The sequence below is a fragment of the Onychostruthus taczanowskii genome, unplaced genomic scaffold (genome assembly GCF_017590055.1).
Source record: "Onychostruthus taczanowskii isolate IOZ18803 unplaced genomic scaffold, ASM1759005v1 scaffold44, whole genome shotgun sequence".
Classification (NCBI taxonomy): domain Eukaryota; kingdom Metazoa; phylum Chordata; class Aves; order Passeriformes; family Passeridae; genus Onychostruthus; species Onychostruthus taczanowskii.
The window spans coordinates 5,057,550-5,084,911 of NW_024501903.1; the positions used below are offsets into that span (position 1 = coordinate 5,057,550).

The following is a 27,362-nucleotide window of genomic DNA, read 5'->3' on the forward strand; positions in this document are numbered from 1 at the left end:
GTCTTAGCAACACCCATGAAGCCTCAACACAAAGTGACTACTCTGAGGTTTATGTTTTTCTCCAAAAAAAACCTCTATGAACCCTTCTAGCACTGACAATTCCATTCTTCATCCTTTTCTCTCAGCTTCCTGCCCTCTCATCCAGGCATGCTCTCCTCCTTAACTTCTGTCCCACTCTCACCTTTTACTTGCTTTATTCAGTTTCCTAAAGACTTCCTCAGGCCTCTTAAAAGTTCATTTCTGTCTTCCTGTGTGCCTGTGTGTTCATAAATATCCTCTTTGTCCCTCTTTACCTTGTCTAATCAGTTCAGCCTTGTGTAGCATCTGATACTCAACATCTGACCTATTTTGGAGAAAAAAAATCCTGTTTCAGGAAAGAATAAGAATTCTCTCTTGGGAAATTTTATGGATACAGTTTTAAGTGTATGTTTGTGTAAGGCAATCCAACCAGAAGTTGTCCAAAGCAAAAAGACTTACAGACATCTTCACTGAATATTTGTTAAACCTAAGACTCTAAAATTTAACTTCTTTTCTTAGATTCAAGTTTACTTAGCAGCATCTGAAGTGCTGATTAACTAGGCCAAATGTTAGGTTTTCTCTTAGATTTCTGTTAGATTTAATTATACAGGGAGTGCAGTTTCTTACATTATTTTGACACTACAAGAAAGCCTGAATACGTTAAAGTCAGTATCAGACAAAATAAGAAACCAAAAATAGTGTAATTACAGGACTTGTAGAGAGTTGAGAAACAGAAATATGGTAATGAAATGCTGAAAAATGTTCAAGAAAGCAGAAAAGTGGTTTTGTTTTGTTCTTTAAGAAAATATTATGAAGAAATAAAGAATCATAAGGTCGTTGAATTGGAATAGATAGAGATTAAGCAAAGGGCAAGACAGATTAGAGTCAAGAAGTGTTGCAAGGAGATATGAAATGAATTAATTTACTTTTCAGAAATGGTTTATACCTAGGTTAATTTAGGAGTGGACATTAGGACTGGGATTATGATGGGATTGCATTAGGACTGAGTGGCTGCACTCCTGCTGGTGGCACAACAATGGAATATGAACAATAGGTGGACCTTTCTAGGAGCTAGTTATCATCCTGTTTTCACTTCATATGAAGTGTACCTGGGCCAATGTGACCCCACCAATGTCTTTTTACTCAAGGCAGTCTTGTACCTCAGGTACCCTCTGCTATTCCTCACTTCTGCTTCAGCATTTCTGTTGTCTTCTCCATCCTCTGCTGGAAAAATCATAAAAAATAGCAAGAGATCTCACAACCTTGTTTTGAGCTATGAGTGTAGAATGTGATCCAGTGTTTTTCATTGGAGAAACTTAGCTTAACATGGGAAAAGTAGCAGTCCTGGGAGAAGAGAGGAGGAGGACATGGTGATATATCCTATTTCATCAGCTTTCCTCAGCCAGGGAGAGTCCCTTGCAATGCCTCTGAAAGCTGCTCTCCCTTCTGTTGAAGAGAAGCTGAGTAAAGGAGAAAGTTCCCTGAAAGGTAAGCTCACACTGAACAGCTGTAGGTGCGCAGGATGCATTTTGGTGTCAGTTGTGCCGTCTGGAAGAAAGACTGCCTTGGACTTTTTTATAGTCACTATAAGTTTTCTGAAGCTTAAGAGGAAAATCATCATTTTGTTTGCTTGAATGACTTGGTCAAAAGAGTGCTTTGTTCTTCTAAAAGAGGGTGAGATTTAACTGTAGGGTAACTGCAGCAATGCTAATGTAAAAAGGACACCATGAAACAGATATGAAAACATGTTTTAGTAGGTATCACTTGAAGGACAAAGTACAAAACTAAAACCTGAAGTCCTAAATTACTTCTACAAGTTGTCAGATAAGATTTCTATAAAACCTCAAATAGTGAAATAGAGCTGAAGGAACTTTTTTTCACTTTTTAGAGTGAAATAGATGTTTAGCTCCTAAATAAAATCATCCTTTACAGAAAAAAAAAAAAAGAGAAAAATAATAGAAAATCATTCTAGAATATGTGTAAGTGTTCTAAGAATAGATGTAGTAAAAGCAAGCTCAGATAAACTAATCTTCTGAATTTTGGTGTTAGAACTATTATGCAGGATTACTTGATTGATTACTTTGCTATAAAGGAAAAATGAAAATAGCTACAGGCATGATATGGAAGAATGGACTAATTAAGATGACACACGACACACTAGTCTTTTTAATCACTGGGGAGAGTAAAACTTTTTTGAAGCCTTATCAAGGAAAAGTAAGCAGAGGTACAGACTAACTGTATACTACCAATACTTTACCAATACCTTACTAACTAATCTTGAATTAGTATCAATAACTGCTGAGAGAGTAGGTAGGATACCTACTCTATGACATATTCAGTGTAGGAGCCTGATCCAGAATCTTTTTACCTATGGAAAATCAATAGTTATTCTTGACAGAAGTACATGTAGAGTATGTAAGTACAGGATTCATTCCTAAAGGTGGAATTCCTTTAAGCAGTTTCCCTGGAACATTTAGCCACCTCTGTGGAAGGTGCTCAGTCTCTGAAAGCACTGGGCTGCTGCTTGTTGCAGTACAATATTCCCTGCCCACGTCTTCCCTAGGAAACACAGTCTGTTATTGATTTAGGTATTGTCGTGGCTTGTAAATGGCTTCTCTAAGAAACTGGCTTATTGAATCTTTGTTGGGCAAGGGAGAGGCTTTCTGGAAGTATAACACTAATGTGGAACCAATACATCTCATTAGTTTAAATTAATGTCTTAATTTTTGTCTGTTTACTGACCACTTTAAATAGAACTGAATTTAATTTTTTTAACACTCGGTAAAGTGGAAAAGAGGGCTACTCTTTTCATCTATTTGTAATGACTGAGCTTCATATGAAATCTGGAGGAAATCTTATATGTCCACTGGGGTATAATTTCTTGAGATAAAAAGGGTTTTATTCATCTTTCCGTTTGCTTGTATTGTTCCCTTTCATTTTTATTTGCTCAACAAAAAATAATCCCCCTTTCAGTGCAGTACCTTGTTTGGAAAGTTTACAGTGCAATTAAATGAAAGCCAGTGATCCTTTTTATATTATTTCATAAGTTGACACAGTAAATTTAAGTTCGAAAAGTTTTATGAAATATAGTTATGGGATTCTTGAACAGATGGTAGATAAACACTCTATGCTTTGAAATTTGGTATTCATAGCACTTGTTCTGTCTGAGCTGTGGGTTCACTCTCTGTGGATGACTCATGCAAAAATATGCATTCCCAGATAATGCAGAACAAACTTAAGTTTAGATCTGAATTTTTTGTGCTTTCCTGACTGTGTATCTAAATGTTCCTAATGAAGCAGTCTGACTTGCTGTTCTGTGTATGCCATGCTACTTTGTTGAAAGGAAGATATTTTTGTTAATTGTCATGATGATTTTCATTCTATGTGCTGTCATTTTAAAAAAAATTCCTATTAATTAAGAATAATTGTGTGAAGCCAGGGTGACAGTGAGAAGATATTAATTTTTTCTTGTAAGTCAGTAAATTTTGAAAAGGTATTCCTCAGTGAATTAAGTGGTTAGTCACATGCTTGCACTGTTTCATCAAAGTGCTCTTTATTCATTATTGTAAAATTTGACTGGGAAATAAATTTTAAAAAATAATTTAAAACAACTATTGCAGAAATACTTGAATTTAAATGAAACAAAGCTCTTTAAGCATCTTTTCTCAAAATGTGTATTGAGCACTTGGGAGAACAGAGGGCGGATGGTGATGCCAGACATACAACATGTTCTGTTCTCTCTGTAGTGTTAGCACATGTGACAGTGGTGTAGGCTCAAAGATGGGGCATTTTTAAAATCAGGCTTTTTAGAAAGGGTCAAGTCAAATATTTTTTACTTAAGTGCCCAAGCATTCTATTTGTCTGGGGAAATATTAATTTCCATGTCAAATTACATCTCTAAAATCTCAGTATCATGTGGCAGCTTTTGGCACAGATCTAGCAGTTGCTTGAGGCACAGGTTGGATCCTTGTCTACTAGAGTCACATGCAACACTTTTAATTTGGTTTCAAAAGCTTCAGCAATTTCTCTGATATTATTCCAAATCCTCATAATTTTTTTATTTGTTATTTCAATAGCATATCTTGAATTCTACAAAGAATTTCCTTGAAGCCACTTGTTGCATTAATTGTAATGCATATTGTAATGCTTATTATTATTTTTGTAAATTAATTCAGTATTGAGTAACTACATTTCTGTCTCACTGAACTGAAGTATTAATCTGAATTAGAATTTACTCTCTCTGTTTAGCTACATAATTATAAAATAATTTCTTTTTTGCTGGTTCTGTGTTTCTGTGGCTTCAAGGTGCTAAATCATTACATGCATTGAAATCAATTATCCCCTTTGTACTGATGCATATAATTGTAATAATTCTGAATAGGTGAAGCCCGTGATGTGTTTCTGAATCTTGAACAGGGGAAGGGGACAGGATAATACTTGCCCATCATTGTGCACCATTGTCCTCTTGTGCAAACTCTGTGTTGTAGGAGAGAAAGTTTCAAACCTTATAAATCTCTATGGAAGGGACTGCAGGGGGTTACAGAAGTGAATGGTGGAAGGAACTATCTAGGGGAGATTCATATGGATCAAGAGTCTGTAAATTGTTACAGCTGTATTGGCACATGTCCCACCTAAATTTGAAAGGAATAAAGAAAAAAGTGTCAAGATATGTTTTACTTACACATACACACACACTGTATTTCCAAGTGTGTCACATAAAGCATTTTCTATTATTTAATTGAAATCTTGAGTATACCCAGTGTGCACTGACATTTTCAGGTATTGTTAAAACAGTCACATAGCTTTATAGAGAAAGCTGAGGCAGCCATTGAAATGGATTGCTGCGTGTAGAACTGCCATCCCCTCTTTCCTGTACATGCATCCCACCACATCTGCTTACCAAGAAAACAAATATTATTTTAAAGTTTTTCTCTCTTAAGATCAGCCTTTAACAGCCATTTCATTTGGCAGTTGAAAAGCTGTTTGTTCACTTACTGATTGTTGCTTTTATTCAGAATTGAACCCCTTCTGATGGTGCCAGCTTTGGCATAAAACAGCATATGCATAACTTAGAGATTTTGGTCATGTCTTAAATTACCACTGTGACAGTACATCCCACAGGCTTCCTCTTTCAAATGTACTGTTCAGTGGTGAGAGTCTTTCGATTACATGTATCTCACAAGTTTCTCAATAAAAAAAAGTCCACTTTTAACTTCTGCGTGGATTTTTTTTCTTTTTTTTCTTTTATTTTCTTTTTTTTTTTTTTTTGTCAGATGACCCTTTGGAGACAATGAAAAGCCTTAATAGATACTAAAAAGTAATATGACATGATGCTTACATTTTTCTTTGATGGATTTCTACCCTTCATATATATTTGTTAAGAAGTAGCTTACATTGCAATGACAATGAGTAATTTATTTTCTAGCTGTAGAATTTTAATGACAAATCTTATTTCAGCTGGAAAATTCAGTCCCCCCGTTTGCTTTTTAGGGAGATTGCCATTATTAGCAGTGGATTTGTACAAGATGTAAAACAAAATTCTGACACTGAACAGAGGTTGTGGATTTTACCAAGTGTAATGACAATGTACTGTGGAAAAGGCATATGCATTAATGTATGTTTAACTTTAGATTACATTGATGCATATCATGGGAATGGGGAGATGCTTAATGTTTAAAATTTCCCTGCTTATGCTTTGAATAGGATTTTAAACCTAAAAACAAAAGAAAATACATATTTAATATGCGTTAATGAAAATAATATGGATTCCTGGTGTTAAATATTTTGGGACAATACCTACTATCTCTGTAGTAAATTTCCAGAAGGAATCTTGAGGAAAAACAAGCCAAGTTACTGGCAATGGTTTTATCCTAATTATTTCCACCTTTGGCTGTATATAACAAATGGCAGGGTAAGAGCTGAATGCAGAATGTTCATTACCATCTTTTTTAAGGTATCTTCTTTTTTTACTTCTACTTCACTCTGGCAGAAATTTTCTCTTTCACAAGTTTTCTTGGGGGAAATATGTCAAGTGGAAGGAAGAGCATTCAGAATCATAAGAATACTTATCCAGGGTGTGGGAAAATGGGATTGACATGCCTCCTCTGCCTGATCTGTAACAAGGACTTGTCCATGATGAATGCCTACTTTTGCTCAGGTGTGTCTTTCTCCTGTTGGACCTGTTCCACTTTGAATATACAATTATATATTCATTAGATCAGAGATAGTGTGCCTAGTGATTAGGGCACTCCTTTGAAATGTAAACCCCAGTGGTGCCTGTTCAGAACAGTAGTTTGGTTCAGGTTTTGCAGCACAGATGAGTTCCTGATCACCGACCTGCTGGTTGTTCTGATTTCATTCTCTCTTTCTTGCTTTTTAAAACTCTTTCTTGCCTCAATTTTCTCTCTCATTTTAGAGCACAAATTGCATGCCAGGACTAAGAAACTATTAAATGAAGGTTGATTGCAACTCATAAATGTATGTGAAACATTTTGACTTGTGCCAATTTGCATGTTGATGAATTGCACTGCAGAAGTGTCTCTTTCTACACAGTATAGAGAGAGGGTATGTGGCATGCTTACCCTAATTGAAAATGTTCTACTGAACATGTTTTAAAAGACAGGTAAAATGGATTACACCTATTTTGTACAAAAAACCCCCACAATCATCCAAAAGAAGATAAGATTCTTTCCTCATTCTTGCAGCTCCATATATTCTGCTGACGTTAAAAATCAGGATTTTAGGGGTTTTATTCCTTAGGGTTTTAGTATGCTGGTAATATTCAGTGCCATGCCTCAAAACCGAGTACAATTGCTTCGCTCTGAAGGGGATATGAGAATTCCCTCTCCTATAGGAAGAGGACATGAGAATTAACAAGTCTTGAAGTAGCAATAGTTAACATTCATATTCATGAGTAAAACAAAGAGGGAAAGCTTCACTGCTAGGGGTACTTAGAAATGCCGAGTTGGTAATAATTTTCTTTTGAGCTGAAATTGCTTTCTTCTCTAGATTTTTCCAATGTTGTTGAAAAGTTAGCATGGGAGGCTATAGTATCAGGAACATACTGCTTCTTTTCTGTGACTATTTTACGAGTAAAATTTCAAACCTATTCGCAATGCTGAAGTACACTCACAGAGTCACATAGTTCTTTTCATTTCCTGAAGGGTTATTTTTTCTAGGTTTTAGTTTGAATTGTTCGTTTACAATCTGGGTGATATGTGGAATACATTCCAGGAACACAGTAGAAGCTGGGCTTTCATGTTTTTTTTTCATGCTGCCAATAACAGAAACCTCAGCTTTATTTGTGATAGTTATTACTGCTAAAGTGAACCAACAAAATTGGTCTTTAGTGACAAAAACAATGCAGCTAATACTAAGGGAATCAGATTGAAGTGTTTGGAACTAAGATAAAGTACTGGATTTTCAAAAAGGGCTTACCTGTAGCCTGTCTTTTTCTTTTGAAATAGGTGGCATTTTTATCAGCCATCAATAGGAATAGATTTATTCTTTTGAAAATTCTGCTCATCAGACTTGTTACTGTTCTTAAGTGCTTAGCTTAGCTGTGAGTGAGCCACATCTGTGTTTGACCCAGAGGCATCTCCAGCTGTGGTCTTTCCATGGAGAGTCTGAGATGAAGTGAAAATGTCTTTGTTGACTTTTGCCTTTCTTCTTAAAAAGTGTGCATTGGTAATTTCTAGTCTAACCTACCTACTTCTGATAGGAAACTTGGCTCAGCCTCGGTCTCTTTCCCAGCCTGCATTCCTACCACTTCCAAAAAGGAAAAAGTGACATCTGTACACCTGGAGAGGAAAGGACTTCCTTTTTTTTCCATTAATCACAAGACCATTATTCTCTGCCAGTGAATCGCTGAGAAATACCTTTAAAATATTGTTACTAATGTTGAAAATTGCTACTACCTTATCCTACGTATTTTTAATATGACTCAATATGATTCATTACCATGACACTTATAAGAAGTAGGACATGGGAACTTTGAAATTCCCTTGAAGTTCCAACAAAAAGAAAAAAAAATCTGATATTGTATGTTATTATATAACTGCTTTTGGGGTATGGTAGTCTAGAACTGTTACACAGCATTGTATGTACTGATTTATGTATGTGCTTAGTGCATTGGGGACATGACCAAAGGTTTGACAAGTGTTGACTTAGGTAAAGGAGCAGAGAATCTCATCTCAAATGACTTCTAGAAAGAAAGGAAAATATTGGCTAAGGAATGTTTTACTTGATTTTGGCAAACATGTACCTGGTTAAAGATTCCTCTTCACTTCTTTCCTACAGAAGGACACTTGTATGATTGATTTTTCTAATGTAAAGAATTGTGCATTTATCATTTGGCAAAATTGGTTTGTTTAGTTCCAAAGAACTGTGAAAGTTATACGAGGTGCAGTTTTAGCCATGAGTTTCATCTGACATTTACAAAGATCATGTCAAAAAAGTCCCTGCACCTAAGAATGTGCAGTTATAAATCTTGGAAAATTAATTTCTGTGGAGACTTATATATATATACACACACAAAAAAAAACCATTTCATTCTCGTGTTATTGTTAAGATAAAATTAAGAAGGGAAGTTTTTAGTGACTGAACTATTCCTAGGCTGGCAGCAGATTTTGAAACATGTTTTGTATTTTTGAGACCTGTGTTTTATAGAAGCAGAGAATAATTCGGTTTGGAAAAATTCTGTGGAGGTCATCTTGTCCAAGCTCTTTCTCAGAAACAGACAGCTTTGAAGCTGCTTTGGATTGCTGAGTGTCAGAGTCAGGTGTACTAAGAATAAGGAAAAAAATGGGTATTGAAATGAAATTTTGCAACAAAATAGGCCACCACAAAAATATGAAAATTATATTTACATGTGTGTCTGTGGAAATGAATTGCATTTTATTTATCCTTCTTTATATTTCTTCTCAATAAAATCTATAATTGAGCATCATGGGAAATGCCTGAAAGAGAAGTCTTGAGTGTAATTCAACATATGCAAGTGTTCAAAAACTTGCTTTAATTTATATTAAAAGAGAAGTTAATGCTAAGCTCTGCATGCTTAGCCACTGGAGTAGTGCAGTGTTGGAAAGGTAAGTGGTGGAACAGCAAAAATACTCAGTTATTTGCCTCTAGGATTTCTGCTTGAACTTCTAAGCCCTAGGGACCTTTTAGTTCATTAGTAGTTTACCTTTTTATTCAGGATTACATGCCCTGAAGATCATGATTTTGGATAAGACAGCGAATGAGGAGTTTTACTCATGCATGTGCTTTGATGCGAGATTGAATAAGAGTTGGAAGGAAAATACTACCAAAATTATATCAATAGATGCAAATATTTCAGAGTTTTAACCTTAATGGTTAAGCATATACCTATTCCAGTAAAGAAACATAACCCAAGAAATTGCTGAAATACTTTAAGAAGATGCTAAACAAAAAACCACCAATCAAACTGCAAGAACAACTAAATACACTCATTTCACATCTATGAATGTGACAGTCAAATGGAAAAGAACAATAGCTTAGACAGTAACTTAGAACTTGGGTTTATTCCAGCACTTGTGATACTTCAGAGGTCTCAAATTCCCTTAAGTGCTTTGCACAGCAATGCTGTAGTGATCGTGCAATCTGTCAAAATAAACCCATTTAGGCATGGAGTAGTTTTTCAACACAAAGACTTAGAGCTACAAACTGGTTTAACCAAGGAGTTTCCACATAATCTCAAGACATCCATTGGGGTTTTCACAGTGCTGAATTGTCACAGAAGGGGATGAGAGGTGTCATCATTAGAGATGAACTGAAGTCAGCAGTAGGAGTTTTCTTCTTTCCTTTTAATTGCTACCACTATGTGCTGAAACCCTGTTGGTTTCCATGGCTTCAGTAAAATCAGGTTTCTGTTCCCTAAGTCCTTGTACAAGATGCAACTGTCTACTTCTGTCATAGAGTTACATTTAAACATTAATTTCCCTGGTCCTAATTTCCTCAGTTTTTGCAGATAATTGCATTGTGAAAGTTTCAGTGATGATGCTGTCAAAAGTTTTATAAGTAGCTTGCTATTTGAAAAAGCTTTGCTGTTCTTTCAAGTCTTTTTAGTGTTTTACTCTATCTCCTGTTTTTTCCCACCCTCCTTCTATCAAGTTGCTATTATCACTTAGTGAGTGCTTTCCTTTCCTTGTTCTGACTGTTTCACTTTCTATTGTGAAGCCCTGGGATCTCAAAAAGCTCTTGGGTCTGGATGATAAGAAGTCTTCAGCTGGCCTGGAGTGACACTGCATGACGAAGAAAGATAGACATATTTCTATATTTTTTTCCCCGCAAGTGAAGTGAAACTTTTCATTCCCCAGGACCAGCAATTCCCTGCTCTACTTTAATGATGAAAAATTTGAATATTTCATTTTCTCTCATACTACTTTTCACATACTCATCAGACTGTGTTTTGTGACATTTGTTTGCTATCTCTGTAGCCAACTAAAAGGACACATGTTGCCCCACTTCTCTGTCTGAGACAGAACAGGCAAAGTCATATGGTCTATAATGCTGGAAAAGATAATTCTAACAGATATCACTGAAGTAGGACAAGAAACACATAGAAGAAAAAAACTAGGCATACATGTCTGTGACAGCTCAGAGGCTGTTAATATGAGCTTAATACAGATAAAAAATTGAAAACCCAACCTGGAGAGAATTCACATCTATTGTTTGGTTTCAATCTGTGTATAAACAGAGGAAACACTATCACTTTTTCATTACTTGCTTCACTTTGGAAGTGGTTTCATTCCTTGTCTACATATGCTGTTTTACAGTGTTGTAGATTTCATGTGTATTATGAAAAGTAAAATCCCTTGGATCATTTTTTGAAAATACGTCTTTTTTGAATACCATACTTGGTCTGTGCAGCGTTGAGAGAACAATATCACTCTACAGCTATCAAGTGAGAGTAAGCATATGAAGCAGTTGTAGTCAAGTGTATTGTGGTTTTGTAATGAATGTGCTGAACCTGATAAGGGGCTTGAAAACAAATGGCATCGTGAGAGATGAAAATCTGTACCATATGGAACATGATATAACTGTGGAGTCTCAAAACACTGACTCTAGGGAGTGTGCCAGTGTACGTGGGTGAAGTGGGAATTTCATGAATTATGTTACTCTTGAGTAGATTTGAAAGTAAAAAAGAGTTCAACAGTACTCTGGTAAATATGCAAATGTTCTTGTTCTCTGAATGAGACATAAATGCAACTTTGATGTTTAGGCTTTTGAAACTGGGCCTTTGGACAAAATCCCTGGAGAGGAGAAGTACAATACAGTACAGCATGTGCAAATACATGAAAACATTGGTGGAATGATTGAAGTCAAAAGACAAAACTAGATATGTCAGGATTAGTGTTATAGAGTGGGAGATGGCAAAAAAATCAGGCACTGTGTGGCAGAAAATGGTCTGGTTATTTAGCGTGTATCGCTCTTTCTTCAGAACGTAAAAACCAGTGCAAGTATAATTGCCGGATTGTGAAAGAATTGCAGAGCAGAATCCTGTCTTAAAGATGTTAGTGCCTTGAGTAGGTGGGTTTAACAAACATCTTCTATTAAAATGCTGAATTGGGTGAAAGTACATTGCATATCACCTATTTGCTTCAGTGGGATGAAGCATTAATGTTGTCTTGGTTTGAAAACACAGGTGTCTGCTGAGGAAGGCAGGAGCCTCCCCTGAACTGGAAATTCTAAACCCCCTCCTTCCAAATTGTTATACATTTGAAATTAAGGGGGTCTCTCAGGCAAAGATATGGGAGAAGGAATAACAGTTTTTTATTAGGGAAGAAAATAAAAAAAAACTAAAATAAATAATGCAGTAATACAAAACACTGACAGAGTCAGAATATGACCTGACACCCTGTTGGTCATGGTGTTGGTAGCTGTCTAATTGAAATGGTGGCTGCAGTTTTCTTGGAGCAGTAGGTGTGGTTCTGTTGAAGCAGTGATCTTGTAGAAAGGTGTAGTTTTCTTCTGAAGATCTAGTGGGAAAGGCAGCTGTTCTTTTGGGAATATAGTGGAAAGGCTGTTTTGGTGTCTTAAAAATCTCAGATTATATCCAGGTAGGAATGCTTGGCTTTTCTTTCTGGACGGAGCATCTCACAATCAGATATTGTAATTTTTACTAGTCATGCAGTGATATTCAATAGCCCATTAACAGCAGATGTCTCCCCAGAGGGAGGATTGGTTTGTGGAAGAGATAAAGAAAACTGCACAATTAATAGAAGATAACTGCCACACCTCTAACAGATGGTAAATAGAATATACACATTGCCTTGCAGTCTAGGACAAATGTGTTAAGCTGTTGTTTGCAATGTGACTGTGTACTGTTGAACTGGGCATTGTTGAGTGACAGGTAACACCTCCACTATATACGTGATGTCAATCTAAGCATTGCTGAGTGAAAAGTAGAAAAAAAACCCCTGTATAGGTGCACTGTCATGTGAATAAAGGAGAGCTGTATTTTTTAGGTAAGAAATACTTTGTGGAGAAAAATCTTACTGAACAAAGTCTGCAGAAATACTCAGATCTTTACAGCAGTCTCACACGATCATCCACTTTTGGCTTGGAATATCTAGAGGTAAGCATCTTAGGTGCCAAACTAGGTAACCCTGTCTGCTTTAATGCAGAGAAATAGGTCTTTCACAGACTGTTTCAGAGCTACAGCAAATCCTGGTCTGTATCTAATCCTCCCATGCGAATTACGGATGGAGTTGTCAATTTTTTGTCTCGTTCGCAGACTGTGTTAATTGATTCACTCTGCTTGCCCACAGCATTTTGTATCTTTTTCTCCTGTCCCTTTCCAAAAAAACTAATTCCCACAGTTTTCTAAGTTTCTCATTCTCAGTCTGATTCTCAGCTTTCACTTTCTCATGCTGTCAAGTACTTCTTGGAGAAACCGGGTCTTGTAGAACAAGAGTGAATGTGATTTTTGGAAGGAGTTTTGGGGTTTTGTTGTTTTTTTGTTTTGGTTGTTATTTTGTCTCACGGGAGAAGGTGTTGTCTTTTTCATCTGAAACGGAAGTATCCTGAGACAAGAACCCAAAGCCAAAGATGGTAACAACCTTAGCCAAGATTCAGATAGTGGTGTTTTATAAAACAGCTTTTGTTATTAAAAAGTACTCCGTGAGAGGTTAATTTTGGATATAATAAAAATTTACTGAGTAGTTCAGGCTAACTGTTTTGACTATCTGCAGAAAACTAATATTAGTTCCATATTGTACTTTTTAAAAGAAAGCTATGACTTCACTTAAGCAGAAATAGGAAAGCTAAAAATGAGTACAAAAAGATTATTAAAACTTCCTAAAATGCATAAAAGCAAGTTTCAACTGCAAGTGTCTCCCAGTATGTTTCATAGTGCAACAGGGTTTTTTTCCACCACCTGAAATAAACTCAACAGTAGTTTATGAATTAACATTTCTTGCAGCAACATTTACTTAAAGGGATATACATTAGAAGACTTGAAAAGCAAAACCAAATTTTTTCTTTTTTTTTTTTTTTTAATAAAAGAGCATAATTTCTAAACCAACACTATATCAGAAATGTGTGCTTTATAGGGTGAAAAGCACCCTGACTGTAGTAGCCAAAGCTGAAAAGTTTTAGCATTTTCATGCATGTATATGAAATTACAAAATTCTAACAAACGAATGCCAAGAATACACTGCCTTCACAGGATGTAGCTTACCTTTATATTTAAGTATTTTGAAATTTTACATAAACAAGATAAAAACAGCATTGCTTAGACTCATGAAAGGTTAGCATTTTCTGAACCTAGAGATCATGAGTGCTCTTGAAAAGCTGAAGGATAATTCCCATTGTAAAATGCACCAGACAACTTTTTAAGGAGCAGCAGTAACAAAGTTGATAGGGTCTTTAATGACTGTAATAGAAGACCATTTAAAAAACAGTGTGTCTTTAGGAATCTAGGAATGAGTCAGCTATCCTCTGTGAGCATTCTCTTGACTAAACTTGCTCTGACCAAACCTGCAAGTTTAGGCAGCAATTCACACTTTAAAGTCATCTGTAAAAGAAAGTATTCCAGAAATTTGGCTGTGAACACCAGAGTAGAGGTAGGAAGTGTACAGGAAAAAAATCCCTTAAACCAGTGGGGGGAAAAAAACCAAAATTAAACACCAAAATTAAAAGATCATTTAAGTAACAGAGGCTTTGGGATTATGTGTAGTCACCTGAAACAGCTTTCAACATCTAGAAACCATTTTGGGAAATACAATTACTCCCTCTTAGACTTTACACTGACTGATGGACTCTGAAACTCTGATGGCTTCCTGATATGCTGCAGCATCAGGGTGAGGTTGCAGCAATAGTTAAGTGAATTCTGTAAAGTTCAACTATTTATTTTTCTTACTTGGATGCTAGAGATTTTCAAAATCATGTCACTTCAGAAGATTTTGAGAAATTATTTTAGGTGCACTGAACTAATTAACTCACTCAAAAAACATCTATGTGAGTTCTGCTATCACCTTATTGATTAGAATTTAAAAGAAATTAAAATGGAGAATAATTTCCATGTGATTTTGGTAAGCCTGTTTAATATGGTGAAGTACAAATCACTTGTGTTGTAAAAAGCAATCCCTTTTTCAGGGAAGTACTCAGTCTGCTCTTGATATGCGGCTCTGATATTCTTTTTCCTTCTGGACTTGCATTCTTCCATGATTTTTTTAAAGACTGGATGACTATACATCATTCTTAGTCAAACTTTCTTGAGCAGAAAAAAGAGACAAATGAGACACAATAAGGACAAAATAATTTGTAGAATTTTAGTGAAGGCTATCGTCCATGCTGAACTGCAATATCATAGGAAAATAACTTCAGTAGCTCTTGGCTAAACTCTGTTCCTACAGAACAATGTGGAGCACTTCTGTCAACTACTGAGAAAATAAAAAGGCTGCAGCCTTATGAAGTTGCAGCCTGATATATGGCTGCTCATAGAGGGTGTAATGGGAGAACGCAAGATGGAATGCTAAGCAAAAAGAAGGATTGGTCTCTAGGCCTTCTGGCTACCCAAAACCAGTACCTGCTGGGGGTTCTTATTTATTTTTGTGATCCTTATTTGTAAGTATAACAGTCTTGAGGGAACAAATTCAAACTTACATGTTTTATTTTCTTTCTCTGGCATGTGAATAATCTGTCATCTTATTCTGTCCCCAAGTGTTGTGTTTCAGTGCTGGGAGAAGGTGTAACACCATCATGTGCAGTCATCCTGTGTGGCTGTCAGAGGTTGTCTGCCACCCCAGGGCCAGAAGAAATACAGCCAGGACTCTTCTCTGCCCAGGCTGAGCTATAAAGAATTCAGATGGTCCTTGTGGCATGCAAAGCCCTATTTGAGAAAGTCATAAAGGAGGCAGGCAGGTGTAATAAACCTCAAGACAAAGTGCTGACTTTCCCTTCACAGGAGAGCAGGAAGGCGGCCTCAGGGGCTGGGCTGCAAGAAATTGTTTTGATGTGGTAGTTTGACCTAATTTTCTGTGTTTGAAAAGTGAAGCTGAGCCAAGAGACAAATTTGAGCTTGGTGGTAAATCCCTGAGAAGCATGAGATATCCAGCATGAATCAGAGGCAATGTTTAGTTTAAACCAAACTGGGCATGTTGTGCTACGCTAAGCCTCTTTTCAGTCTGTGTGCATGACTGGAGCCTTGCAACAAAAGGTGGAGAAGGTAGTAAGAAACTAAACTAACAATTAAAAAGTACTTTCATCCATCTATTGCTGTGCAGTTTTATGCAAATCTTCCTGGTACAGTCAGTAACTAATTATATGAGGTTTTTAAAGTAGTAGAAATTGAGAGCTTGGACAAAGAGATGGAAAGGTTTAGGTCAAGAGCTATTTTAGCTAATAAGAATTGAACACAAAATAATTTGGATATGAACCCTTATATAGAATTGTAGAATTGTGTATGTGTTTATATATGTATATATTTGCACATGCTAATTATGATGTTTGAGCAATACCATTAAAAGTTTATAGGTCTGAGACTTGTTTAAACTTCAACAAGTTGTTAAGTGTTCAGATTTTTGCATAGATTTCTTCTGCTGAAGGATCCTGAAATAAAACAGGCAAGCATATTAAGGCCTCAAAATGAATCTCAATTAAGAAGTATCAGTGGAGTATTCCAAAAGAGGAAGACTTTTTCTCCTCTTGATCAGCTGCTATTAGTTCTGCATTGTATTTTATCTGCATTGTCACCAGGCCTCGGAGCTCATTTTTAACTTGCTTTGTAAGCACCCAAGGGATGTAAGACTTGGAGTAGAAAGAATACAGTGAATTAACATGACAGATATTTATGGGGAACCACTCCCAAACATGAATCAGCATGAGAGAAAGCATGAATGTTCCACCTTGGAAAATGCTGTGGCTAAGTGATGGTTCAGTTCTTGTTTTGGGCTGTGGGATGGCATTTTCATTGGTTCACATGAAATGGGAGGGTGACAGATATGCCAAGAAAAGCTGTGAAGATAATTACCACACACTTTTTTTTTTTTTTTTTTTCTGGAATGGGGACAAAGGAGATGCAAAAACTAAAGGGTGGGGAACGAAGCCTTGTGGAAATGTTCAGGAAGCATTGCAGTAGTAAACAGTACTTACTGGAACTTGGAATTACAGCTTAACAAGGGCAGTGAGATTTTAGGACAGCAACAATATGCTGGAGAACCTGCATAAATGCAGAGGGTGGAGAGAAGCACAAGGAGAGATCTGCATGTCAGTATTGCTGCTCAGAACTGAAATATAGTCGCTTTTAACCAGAATGTTCCTATTGCATTATTTTTCAAACCAAGGCTCTCAAAAATCCATGAGTGATTGTAGCTATGCTTTTAGCCTTGTTGGCTTTGATCTGAGGTACAAAGAATATTTTTCCATGCAGGTAAGGCAGACCCTTCATAAACCATAGTGGGGAAAAAGAAGTGTAATTGCTCTTAACTTTTGCGGCAGGTTTCTGGTGCAGTAAAGCCTTGCAGGGATGTACCTATTTGTCAAGGCAGCTTGTGCCTGACAGCTTGTAGATCCTGTTGATCAAGTCAAGGACTGCAGCCAGAAGAATTGTTTGAAATTTTGTAGATACAGAAGTGCCAGTGAGGAGTGCTACCCTGTGCTTTTAAAAGGTTGCTTCTAAGGGGTAGAATGAGAACAGTCTTGCAGTATAACAGATGCACATTTATGGATAACTGTCAAGAATAGCAGTAATTCTCCTGGGAAGTGTGCAGCAGTGTTAGCACATCACTGCTTACAGCCAGCATTGCTGTAGCATTTTTTGGCTCTAAAATGTTAATGGGAAAAGATACAGTAGAAGGAAAACAACACAGAAATTATTTCCTCCTAAAACATTGAATGTATTTTATGTGTTGAACTGTAACAACTAAGCACACACCACATAATAGACAAGCTTTGATAGTTTTTTTAGAGCTCTTCAGATACATTTTTTTTTAAATTGTGGTGTAGCTGTTTGTGTCTTGTGCTAATATTTATGCCCAGATTTGTCCTTGTTGCCCTCCTCTTTGCCTTTTCCTATCAAAATTAGGTTTTGGATATTTGAAAATCTACCTCTTTTCAGGAACAGGATTGCTGCATATTTTTTAAATCTCTTTGAAGTTAATAATGAATGAACACAACTATTTTATTTTAAAGGTTTGTTCAGGTTTTTTGATTGCAAATCAAGTATCACTCAAAATTTCTAGAAATTTGCCCTTAGTTGTACTAATGTTTAAGGATTTTGTTCCAGGCTTCCTGAAGTATGTGTAAGTAGTCTTCTTTTCTTTCATGTTTGACAGTTAGCTTATTTAATAATATGACACATAGGATTTCAGGAAAACACTCTTAAAGTATTTAGAGAGTACATGTTACTGTAAAATGTGCTGTACAATTAGGTCTGTGTTAAAATATTGGGAGAACAACCTGAATCTGAGATGATCCTAATGATGAAAGAGAGATTAAATCAAAGATTTATAATGCTGGCCTGGAGGTGTTTGCTAACTACAGAAAATGTATACAGAGTGTTTCAGTACTATAATGATTTCCACAATGCTGGCTGAGAAGCATTACAATATGTGCAATCCTAAATCCATTTCCTTGGATTATAAATTAGTTCACAATTATATGCTGACAGCAGAGCTGCACATTGCGTGTTCGTCTCTTGGGTAATGAGAACTGCATCTCTTGTGAATGCAGAATGCTGATAACAGCATTCAGAATCTGACATGCTGCAGGCAGGCAACATGTAGGCTTTCACACACAAAATGCATCACTTTGAGTGCATTGAAGTACTGTTGAAAAATGCAGAAATGACATTTGATTTAAATGATTTAGAAAAAAAATTTATGGAGCTGTCATTTTTACTAATAACTTTCCTTACTAGAACTGAACTAGATACGTGATCACAAGCAGCAGTAAAAGAAACAAACACCCAATAGTCTGAGAAGCTAATGAAAGAAAAGTATTTTAGTGCCCTAAATATACTTCATTTGCAGTACATATTTTGCAATATGTATGCAGTTGTATCACTGTGGTAAGTCTAAATGCCTAACTAAAACTACTTTTGGCTGAGAGGCCCTTAAAGAAGCATGTATTGCACTGAATTTTACAACATTCTCTATGCATCATGAGTTCTTAAACCTGCATCTAACTTTCTATAAATAAGAAAGAATCCCTTGGGAAAAAAGTTAATTCACACAGGAAAAAAACCAAAACATGTATTTAAGGTTGACTTATATAGAAAAGCATAATCAATATATAATTCCAAAAAATAATTAGAATCGCGGTTTTGAAATGTGTGTGAAAAACAGTGACTTCATTTGCAAGAGTATGTATGTCTGTTTATCTTTCATGATAGTCTCACAAATAGTATAAAAAATAAGAGAGATTATTGAGTAGAGTCTTATAATGTCTTTCAAAAACTTTGTCCTAGCAGATCTAGGATAAAAGAAGTACTCTTGTTTTGTGGATTTTTTTTGTTTGTTTTTGAAGCATGTCAGTCTTCAACAGAAACTGGTATAGTAAAATACTTCAGAGTCAGGTGTTTTTCACTGTTTCTGTTTATAAATTACAGTCATTTTGAAATCTTTTTTCAAAGCTCTGAAATGTTTCTAGCCTCTAGCTCTCATTGACTTGGATGAATTAATATTGGAGTTCAGATGCTAATTTATGTGAGTGCTTTTGAAAACAAATTTAGGTCAAATCCTGTTTCTGTAGGAGTATCCATTAACTCTGTCATTAGCTCCAGGAAATCTTTCTGTTCACAGCCTCTGTTCTTTAACTGACAATTAATTTTTTCAGACTGAGTCACCTGCATTCATGTATGGAGTTGCCAAATAGTATGCTTTCTTGAAGAAGCAAGGTTACTTTTTCATGCAATGCAAATGAATTCTGTAGAAATCTAACATCTGAGTGATGGATTTACTTTTTGTTATTTTTCCAGGGAAATTCTGGCCTGGGGTTCAGTATTGCTGGAGGAACAGATAACCCACACATTGGGGATGATCCTGGGATATTCATTACTAAGATTATACCAGGAGGAGCTGCAGCAGAGGATGGAAGACTCAGGTAAAAACAAACTTATTACGTGTGTTTGGAAACAAAATGTGTAATTATTATAATTGTTCTTTGGGAGCCACATGCCAACTAGATCTTTCATGGGGTCAGGGAAAGCAAATGACATGACTGGAGTCTCCTTTCTGCTAAGACAGCTGATTGAAGGAGCTTAGAGCGACTGAATAAGGGTGGTTAAATCCTGCATAATAGAGAATATTTGATGGTGCCACCTCCTTCTTAGTACCAGGTATTTACTTTAGTGCAAAAGGTAAGTTGGAGGGCAGCAGGAGGAAACCTGAATATCAGCATACAAGTCTTCTCTGCCTGGCCTTTGTGTGTTCATGACTCAAGAACTACACATTGGTGTTATGCATTAAGCTGTCAAGACTTCCCAAACTACAAAGCCATTTCTAAATAATCTATTATTCTATTTGTAGATGCTTCCTGTTATTTGGCTGCAGTAGTGAGATGTGTTTACTGCTGTTTCCAAACATTATTTTGTTCCATGAGGATGTGATGGCTGTGCTGTATGTTTTGAGTCATCTCCAGAGTGGTCTGCTGGTTTAGATTCAGAAACAAACATACAAATCATTTGATGGGCTTCTCAAATACATGGCAGCATCTTCCTTAAACAAGAGGAGCCACGGAAGTGCTCCTGTTTGTCTTTCCTTATGGACTGAATGCAGAAAGGCTTCCATCTATCACAGAGGCTGCCACCTTACTGTTGGTTGTGCAGCCTGCTAATGTTCCCAAAAAGCCAATTTAGCTGGAAAAACTTTGGATAAATTTTTGATGCTTTTATGGTCTCAGCACTGAAATTGGCTCTGAGAGCCTTTGCCAAAAACAGATGAACTAAAATTCATGAAATGTACCAGATAGTAGCAACGTTTTTCCTGAAGCCTTTTCCTTTAATTCAAAGCTAAAAGTAAGGGGAATTGGCCAGTTTAAAGAGCAGGTTTGGGATATTTCTTGTGTTGCAGTAATAATTTGATTTTGGAAATTATGGGGTTTTTTTACTATGATAGTGATGAGGAGTCATGGTGGTTGGCAGTGCCTGAAGAATTTAGTTTTAGCTAAGATTGCAGGTAGAAGGAACGGAACTAATACCAAGTAACTTTATGACTAAAATGCAGCTATCTACCTCTAAGCTAGTTTCAAGAAAAGCCTAAGCATTTGTAGGTTGTGATTCATCTCATCCTAAAGTCAATGCCTAAAATAGAACAGAAGAATAAAAGAGCCTATATTTTCATTGGTGACTCAAATGAAAAGGAGTTTCTTTGCCTAGCCCAGCTGTATTGATCTGTACTGTAGATGTCTGCATTGGGCCAGGTGAGCTTCATGGAAAACACAGCATGAAGAAACAGCAGTGTTTGGAAATCATGCTATAGAATTAGACATGATGAATAACATAAAGAGGTTTTAAACCTGAAACTACCTTTCCACTAAAAAGAGAGTTCCCTGCAAAAAACCAATGGTATCTTTTTAGTAGAATTTTTAATTACATATGAAAACTTTTTTGGTTTAAGCTGTTAAGAAGACAGAAGAAATTGCAGTATTCTGCTGTCTTTGTAAAAAATCAAATATTTCATAACTCATCCCTGTATTAAATAACTACTGTAGGTTTAACTCATGATTATGTTTGTGTTGTAAACCTCTTGGAAAGACTTCTAAACTCACAAAAAGTAGCATACTAAGGCAATTTATTAATCGTTTTCAAGATCAGATGTGGCACACTTGGTGTTTTGTAATAAAAGTTTAGTAGTACAAGTATAGTTATCTTATTACTAAAACATGTATAATGTTTTAAGCATATATTTGGTATGGTCATTCTTCCTACTCTCAGATTTTAGAAGGTCTCCTCCTTTCCTTGTTTTATCTGGCAAATGGGTTTTACTTTGCTGCACAGTCACAATTCTGTCACTTTTTACGAACGCCTGAAAATGTAGTTATCAGTGGTCATTACTGACATGCCACTGAAGGGCCATATCCTGGGGCAGTCTTCACTGACTTGCATGATAATTAATTTTTCATAACAGGGAGTTTATCACTCTGTAGGAACAAAAGCTTAACAACATGCAGTAACAACTATTAAGGGTAGTGATAACATAGGTTTCTTATCAAAAGCCAAATTTTTAATTACCTAAGAATCAGAGACTGGTGTTTATAGACTGAAAAATATATACTTTTTTGGTCTGCTTTTCTTTTACGCTGCCTGCAGATACTCTACATTGTGTAGCAGTGTGGGCTGTCTGAACTGGCTTCTATATCTGCTGTCTGGTTTTAATCATAAAAGCCTGTAAAATCACTTCCACTGCATTTTACATGACGTCCCTTTGATCTAACTTAGCTGAGTGAAGTTCTTCAAACAGCAAGACTATGAAAGCAACCTGTAAGAAACTGACTTCATGCACCAGACCCTTGGGAATATTTTACATGAATGCATGGGTTGACAGGGGAGGAGTAGGTCAACTGAAGTTTCACGTAAGTCCAACAAAAGCAAATGCAGCCTACTGCACCTGTGTGGTTGAACTGACTGGGGCTCCTGGGACAAGTGAAGAGATCTGAATCTTGACCCCATGTTTCAGAAGGCTGATTTATTATATTATTATATACATTATATTAAAATGTTATACTAAAAACTATACTAAAATAATAAAGAGAAAATAATCCATCAGAAGGCTAGAAAGGACAGGAGAGGAATGAATAACAAAAACTCGTGACTCTCAGAGAGTCAGAGCCAGCTGACTGTGATTGGCCATTAATTAGAAACAGCCAACATTCACCAATCACAGCTGCACCTGGTGCATTCCACAGCAGCAGATAGTTATTGTTTACATTTCTTTCCTGAGGCTTCTCAGCTAGAATAGGAGAAAAATCCTAGCAAAGGATTTTTATAAAATAGCATGGCTACACACCTGGGAAGGCATAACTCTCTGGTGGTAGATGTATAGACTTTTATCAGTAGTGTCCAGTGACAGGGCAAGAAGCAATGAACAACGAGCACATGAAATTTCATGTTATCAGGAAACTCTTTTTTTATGGTAAGGGTTACTGGACACAGGTACCTCAGAGAAGTTGTGGGATGTCCACCCTTGGAGATATTTAAAACCTGACTAAACATGTTCCTGAACAACCTGAAGCAAGTAAACTTGCTTCAGCGGAGAGGGTTTGACAATGGGCTCTCAAGAGGTGCTTTCCAACTTAAATGACACTGTGATTCTTAAATTTGGCCTCAGCCAGCAGTGTGCTCTAGCAGCACTGAACACTGGCTTCGAGGTGAGCAGAGATGCACAAAGAAATTACTGTTAGCAGACGTCACATGTTGCAACAAGGAAACTTCCAGTAGTGTCTGAGGATAAAAAAATCTTTTTAATGTAACTGGTGATTCCATGAGATTATGGAATCTCTCTTCTCCAAGAGGTTCAAAATTCATCTGGATAAATTCCTAATCTATATAATTGAACTTTCAAATTGTTCCTGCTTTGGGCAGGAGATTAGACTAAATGACCTCCAAAGGTCCCTTACAGCCTGAATTGTTCTCCAAATCTGCAGATTACTCTGGTGAATAAAACCTGAGTGTGAGACTGAAACAAAGGTGATTAAATTCCTGGGGTTTTCTTTTAGTGGAGAACAATACTTCTATTGACAACAGGTACAATGCATAGTGCAGGTTTGCCTTACTTCATGACCCATATCTCTGCTTAAAAAATAGCAATAATGATGAACCACTTTAGCCTTCACTCATCTTAACAAAAAATACCATTTTTTGAGAGACTCCCTGAAATTTCAAAAATCAGAGATGCACAGAGCCACTGCAATCTCAGTTTGGAAGGGACCCAACTTGATAAGGATAGTTGAGTCCAACTCCCTGCTTACTTCAGGACTACTACTAAAACTAGATCATGTAACTGAGAGCATTGTCCAGATGCTTCTTGAGCTCTGTCAGGTGTGGTGCCACAACCATTTCACTGGGAAGCCTCTTCCAGGGATGAACCACACTCTGAGTGGAGAATCTTTTCCTCATGTCTGGTCTGAATTTCTGCAGAGCAGCTTAATTCCTTTCCCTCATGTCCTATTGCTGGTCACCAGAGAGGGGTGATCAGGTCTCCTCAACGAAGTACTAATGGATATGTTTATGTACTACTCTCCCTGAAATGCCCTGGCCTGTAGAACTAGAGTGAGAACTATCACACTGCACAACTCAGATTTTAGAAGACATTTAAGTCAGTACACTATCACCTCATCTTGCAAAATAAAGCTGTGAATATAGTAAAAGTTTATATGTAGTAAATAATATAAAATATATCATTTGATGGAATTTTAAGAACAATTTTAGATGTAATTATTTAGCTAAATAGGACTATAATAACCTTGGAACTAAATGGAGATTATTTTTTTCTCTGAATGCTTCATGCCATGTTTCTCTGAAGATTGGAGTTTCAAGTCAGGGATAGACAGAGAATATAAACCCTCTGAAAGGAGCAGTCATTCCCACTGAGTTGAACGAGAATTTCTCTCAACAGTTTAATCTTTTAAGACTTTTGATGCATAAAAACTTCTTCTACTCTCTCGTTAATGTTGGTTGTCCATGGGCAAACGTCTACTTTTTAATAAAGAAGCACTGAATTTGGACTTTGCTTCTCTGGAAGAAAAAGAATTCCAGTATTTATGGCTCAGTGCCTTTTTTTGTTTCATTTACATTTGTGTCAGAGAAAATAAAACAGTGTTTGTTTCAGTTGCCTACATAAAGGAAAGAACTTCAATATAATATTCAGTAGTTACTTCTTTTGGCTTATTAATCATAAGTAAACCTCTGGGCTTCTGAAAGGTAACACATATAAGACCATTCATCATTCTGTGAGAACAAGAGTGATCAGCTTATGGAACTAGAAGCACAGTTTAGTGGCAGAACATTATTGGGGGTTGAAAATTACTAAAATAATGATGCAAAACTTTCAATTATATCAAGTATAAAAGCACAGACTCACAAAATATTAATATATTTTTAGCAATCATAAATCAAAACTATTTTGAGTCAAGAATTACTCTTGCTGATTATAGTTTCTCACAGTCTAAATTTGATTTTGTGGTAGAGATAGCTTTCTCTCGCTACAGGAATGAGAGGGGGGTCATATGAGTTCCTTCTGTATTGCTATCAAAAATACACTTTTCCTTCTTGAAAAGACATATTTGAAAATGAGACTTTTAAAAGGTCTTAGGATCTAAAAAAGTAAATAAAACAATCTTGTATAGAACAAGAATTCAAATCTTATTTTTTATACCAATCATTTGGTCACAGGAATCTTACTGAACCTGTGATACTAAAGTCAGTTGTTGCATATGTGACAGAATATGAATGAGTTAATTCACAAGACTTTGAGATAGATTTGGACATTCTTGAGCTTGACTTTCAAGGGTTGTACCAGATGTTATTTTGGTTATTTTGGTATTTAAGCCTGATCTGTACTCAAGAGCAAAGAGGGTTGATAGTTGATACGGGGGCTGAGTCCAAGGGGAGAAATTGGTTGTGCCTGGGAGGATGCACATTGCCCTGGTTAGCTGCCCAGACCTCTGGCTGTTTCCTTCATTCTTTCTTCTAGGAAAATGATTTCCAGTCTCTTCCCATTTGTGAACCTATCAATTGGTTTTCCTTAAGAGCATGGACATTTGTAAGGAGAACTTCAACAGGTTGAGAAAATCAGATCAATTGGAGTTACCTTTGGCAGACTAATGAGAAACAACACTGGTAGCCCCAGCTAGCTGAATATCATAGGTTAAAATGTTCTAAGGCTTTGCATTGATCTTCTTTCCTTAGTTGATGTATCTTTCCTTTTCTTTAATTACTGATTGCTAGGAGGTTTTGTGTTGAAAAACTGCAGCATTTTTTAGGCATGCTATGTTGCTCTACCATCACCTTGACAGTTTTCCCCATTGGATTTCCTCCTATCTCAAAGTGATTTGGTGTGAGGAGAGGAACGTTATACACGTGCTAATGGCAGGAGACAAGAAGCAAAATAACTTGCCTTCAGTCATCCAGTAAATCAGGGAGAAAGCTTGGAATAGAGTAGTGATTCCTTCTCTCATGTTTCCGTGCCTTAAAGGCTTCAGTTAAATGCCTACCAGCAAAGGCTCTAAACAAAGTAGATCGGTATTCGCTTCAGTTGTCAACTAACCTGCTGTGAAGTGTCAAAGATTATAAATTTAGGTAGCTATATGTAGCAAGAGAGGAGCTCTGAAGACCCTTTCTCATGGGTATTTGTAGGGGAAAAAATAAAGTTTGGGTTCTGATCAAAATTTAAAAATAAGTCTGTGTTCACTAAAATGAAACAGAGAGGAAAAATTGTGATTTCATGCTATTAATTCAAAGCTTGAAAACTGGAGTTGAGAAACACTGAAGCCCAGATCTTTCCAGCAGCAGGCACACAGTTGTTGCCCATTGGTGTCCATTTGTAGCTCTAGATTGCTTGCTAAAAACTGAATTGGGAATGATGCTATGAGACCTTTTCAGATTAATGTGAAGAGCCCTTCCCACATCATGTTCTTTACAAGCATGTCATGTGCCTCTAATACAGCTTGAGAACTGGCTTTATTCCACCATCCTTATATATCAAAACAGAAGTGTCTGCTTTGTGATTAGTTGCCTTAAGTCCCTGTTAACTTCTGATCTTGTACTAATCCTATCAGTACCACGTCTGTGCGCGTTGCAATGGCACATGGCTTGTTCAGGATGTTATAATTATGGTGCTGCCACAAAACACTGATTCATGTCTGCACTGTTTACAGGCCTCTGACAATGCTATTAGTTCAGTACATAATTTAGCAGTAAGTTAATAAAGAAGCATTCACCCTATTAAGCAAAACATGCTTACTTTGCAGACAGTCATAAATTAGATCATGAAATATTGACTGTTCACTCTGTCCTGGTTTGTGTTAGGAAATTTGATTCTTGTTAACTCTGTTTGTCTGTGTAGCTGTGTGTATCTTTCTGAGCTACCATGGAATTGAGAAAAAAAATAATTACCATGGCTGATCTACATGAAAAAGGCAGGTCACAATATCCAAATCTGATTTTCATATGCTATTTTCAAAGTTGAACATGTCTTACCATGGCTCATGTTTTAAGTAAACAGCTTATATGTCTTACCATCAATGGAATACTGGACCACATAATTTTGTTCTCTGTTGTCTTCACCACTTCATTTTTTTGTTGGCTGAATCCTTCTTTCTCTCTTTTTCCTATGTGAATTTTGCATTCTTTGTTCAGTATTGCAGATCTCCAGTGTGTCACTGAATTGGTTTATACTGTATTATTTATCATTATTTATATTATGCTTTTCCTATTTTGAAAATAACGTGGTAGGCTGTAAAAATTCTTTTATGAGATACAAGGAAAGTAAAATATGTTTTAACAGCTGAATTGTCAGGCAAAGAGAATAGAAGTTAATGAGTAATAAAAGGTACCTCTCTAGATTGTGGTATTTGAAACTGATGAATTTTAGGAACCTCTTTATAGACATCGGTGATGGACATTTTTATAGAAGTTTTCTTTTGTAACACAAAGCATCAGTACCTTCCCCCATACATTTCTGAACTGTTTTCCCACTGATTGAATTCCACTGCTTGTGACTAACACTTAAGCAAATTAGCATGGTACTAGGACTCTAGCTTATGTAATGCCCATTGCACTAGAAATTCCATGCAATGGTACTGAACTTGTTAACAGGTCTCTCTCCAAAGAGTTCTTTTATTACCCATCCTGCCTGAATTACAGTTGCCCCACAGTGCTGCAG

At 36.5% G+C, this 27,362-nt stretch overlaps 1 protein-coding gene across 1 annotated transcript in view; it reads left to right on the forward strand.

Moving 5' to 3' along the window:
* DLG2 (discs large MAGUK scaffold protein 2) overlaps positions 1–27,362 on the forward strand; it is a 718,789-nt gene that overhangs the window by 378,461 nt on the left and 312,966 nt on the right. The window contains exon 6 of the mRNA XM_041414252.1: positions 19,460–19,584. Coding sequence (XP_041270186.1) covers positions 19,460–19,584 — 125 coding nt within the window. The remainder of the gene's footprint in view (positions 1–19,459; positions 19,585–27,362) is intronic.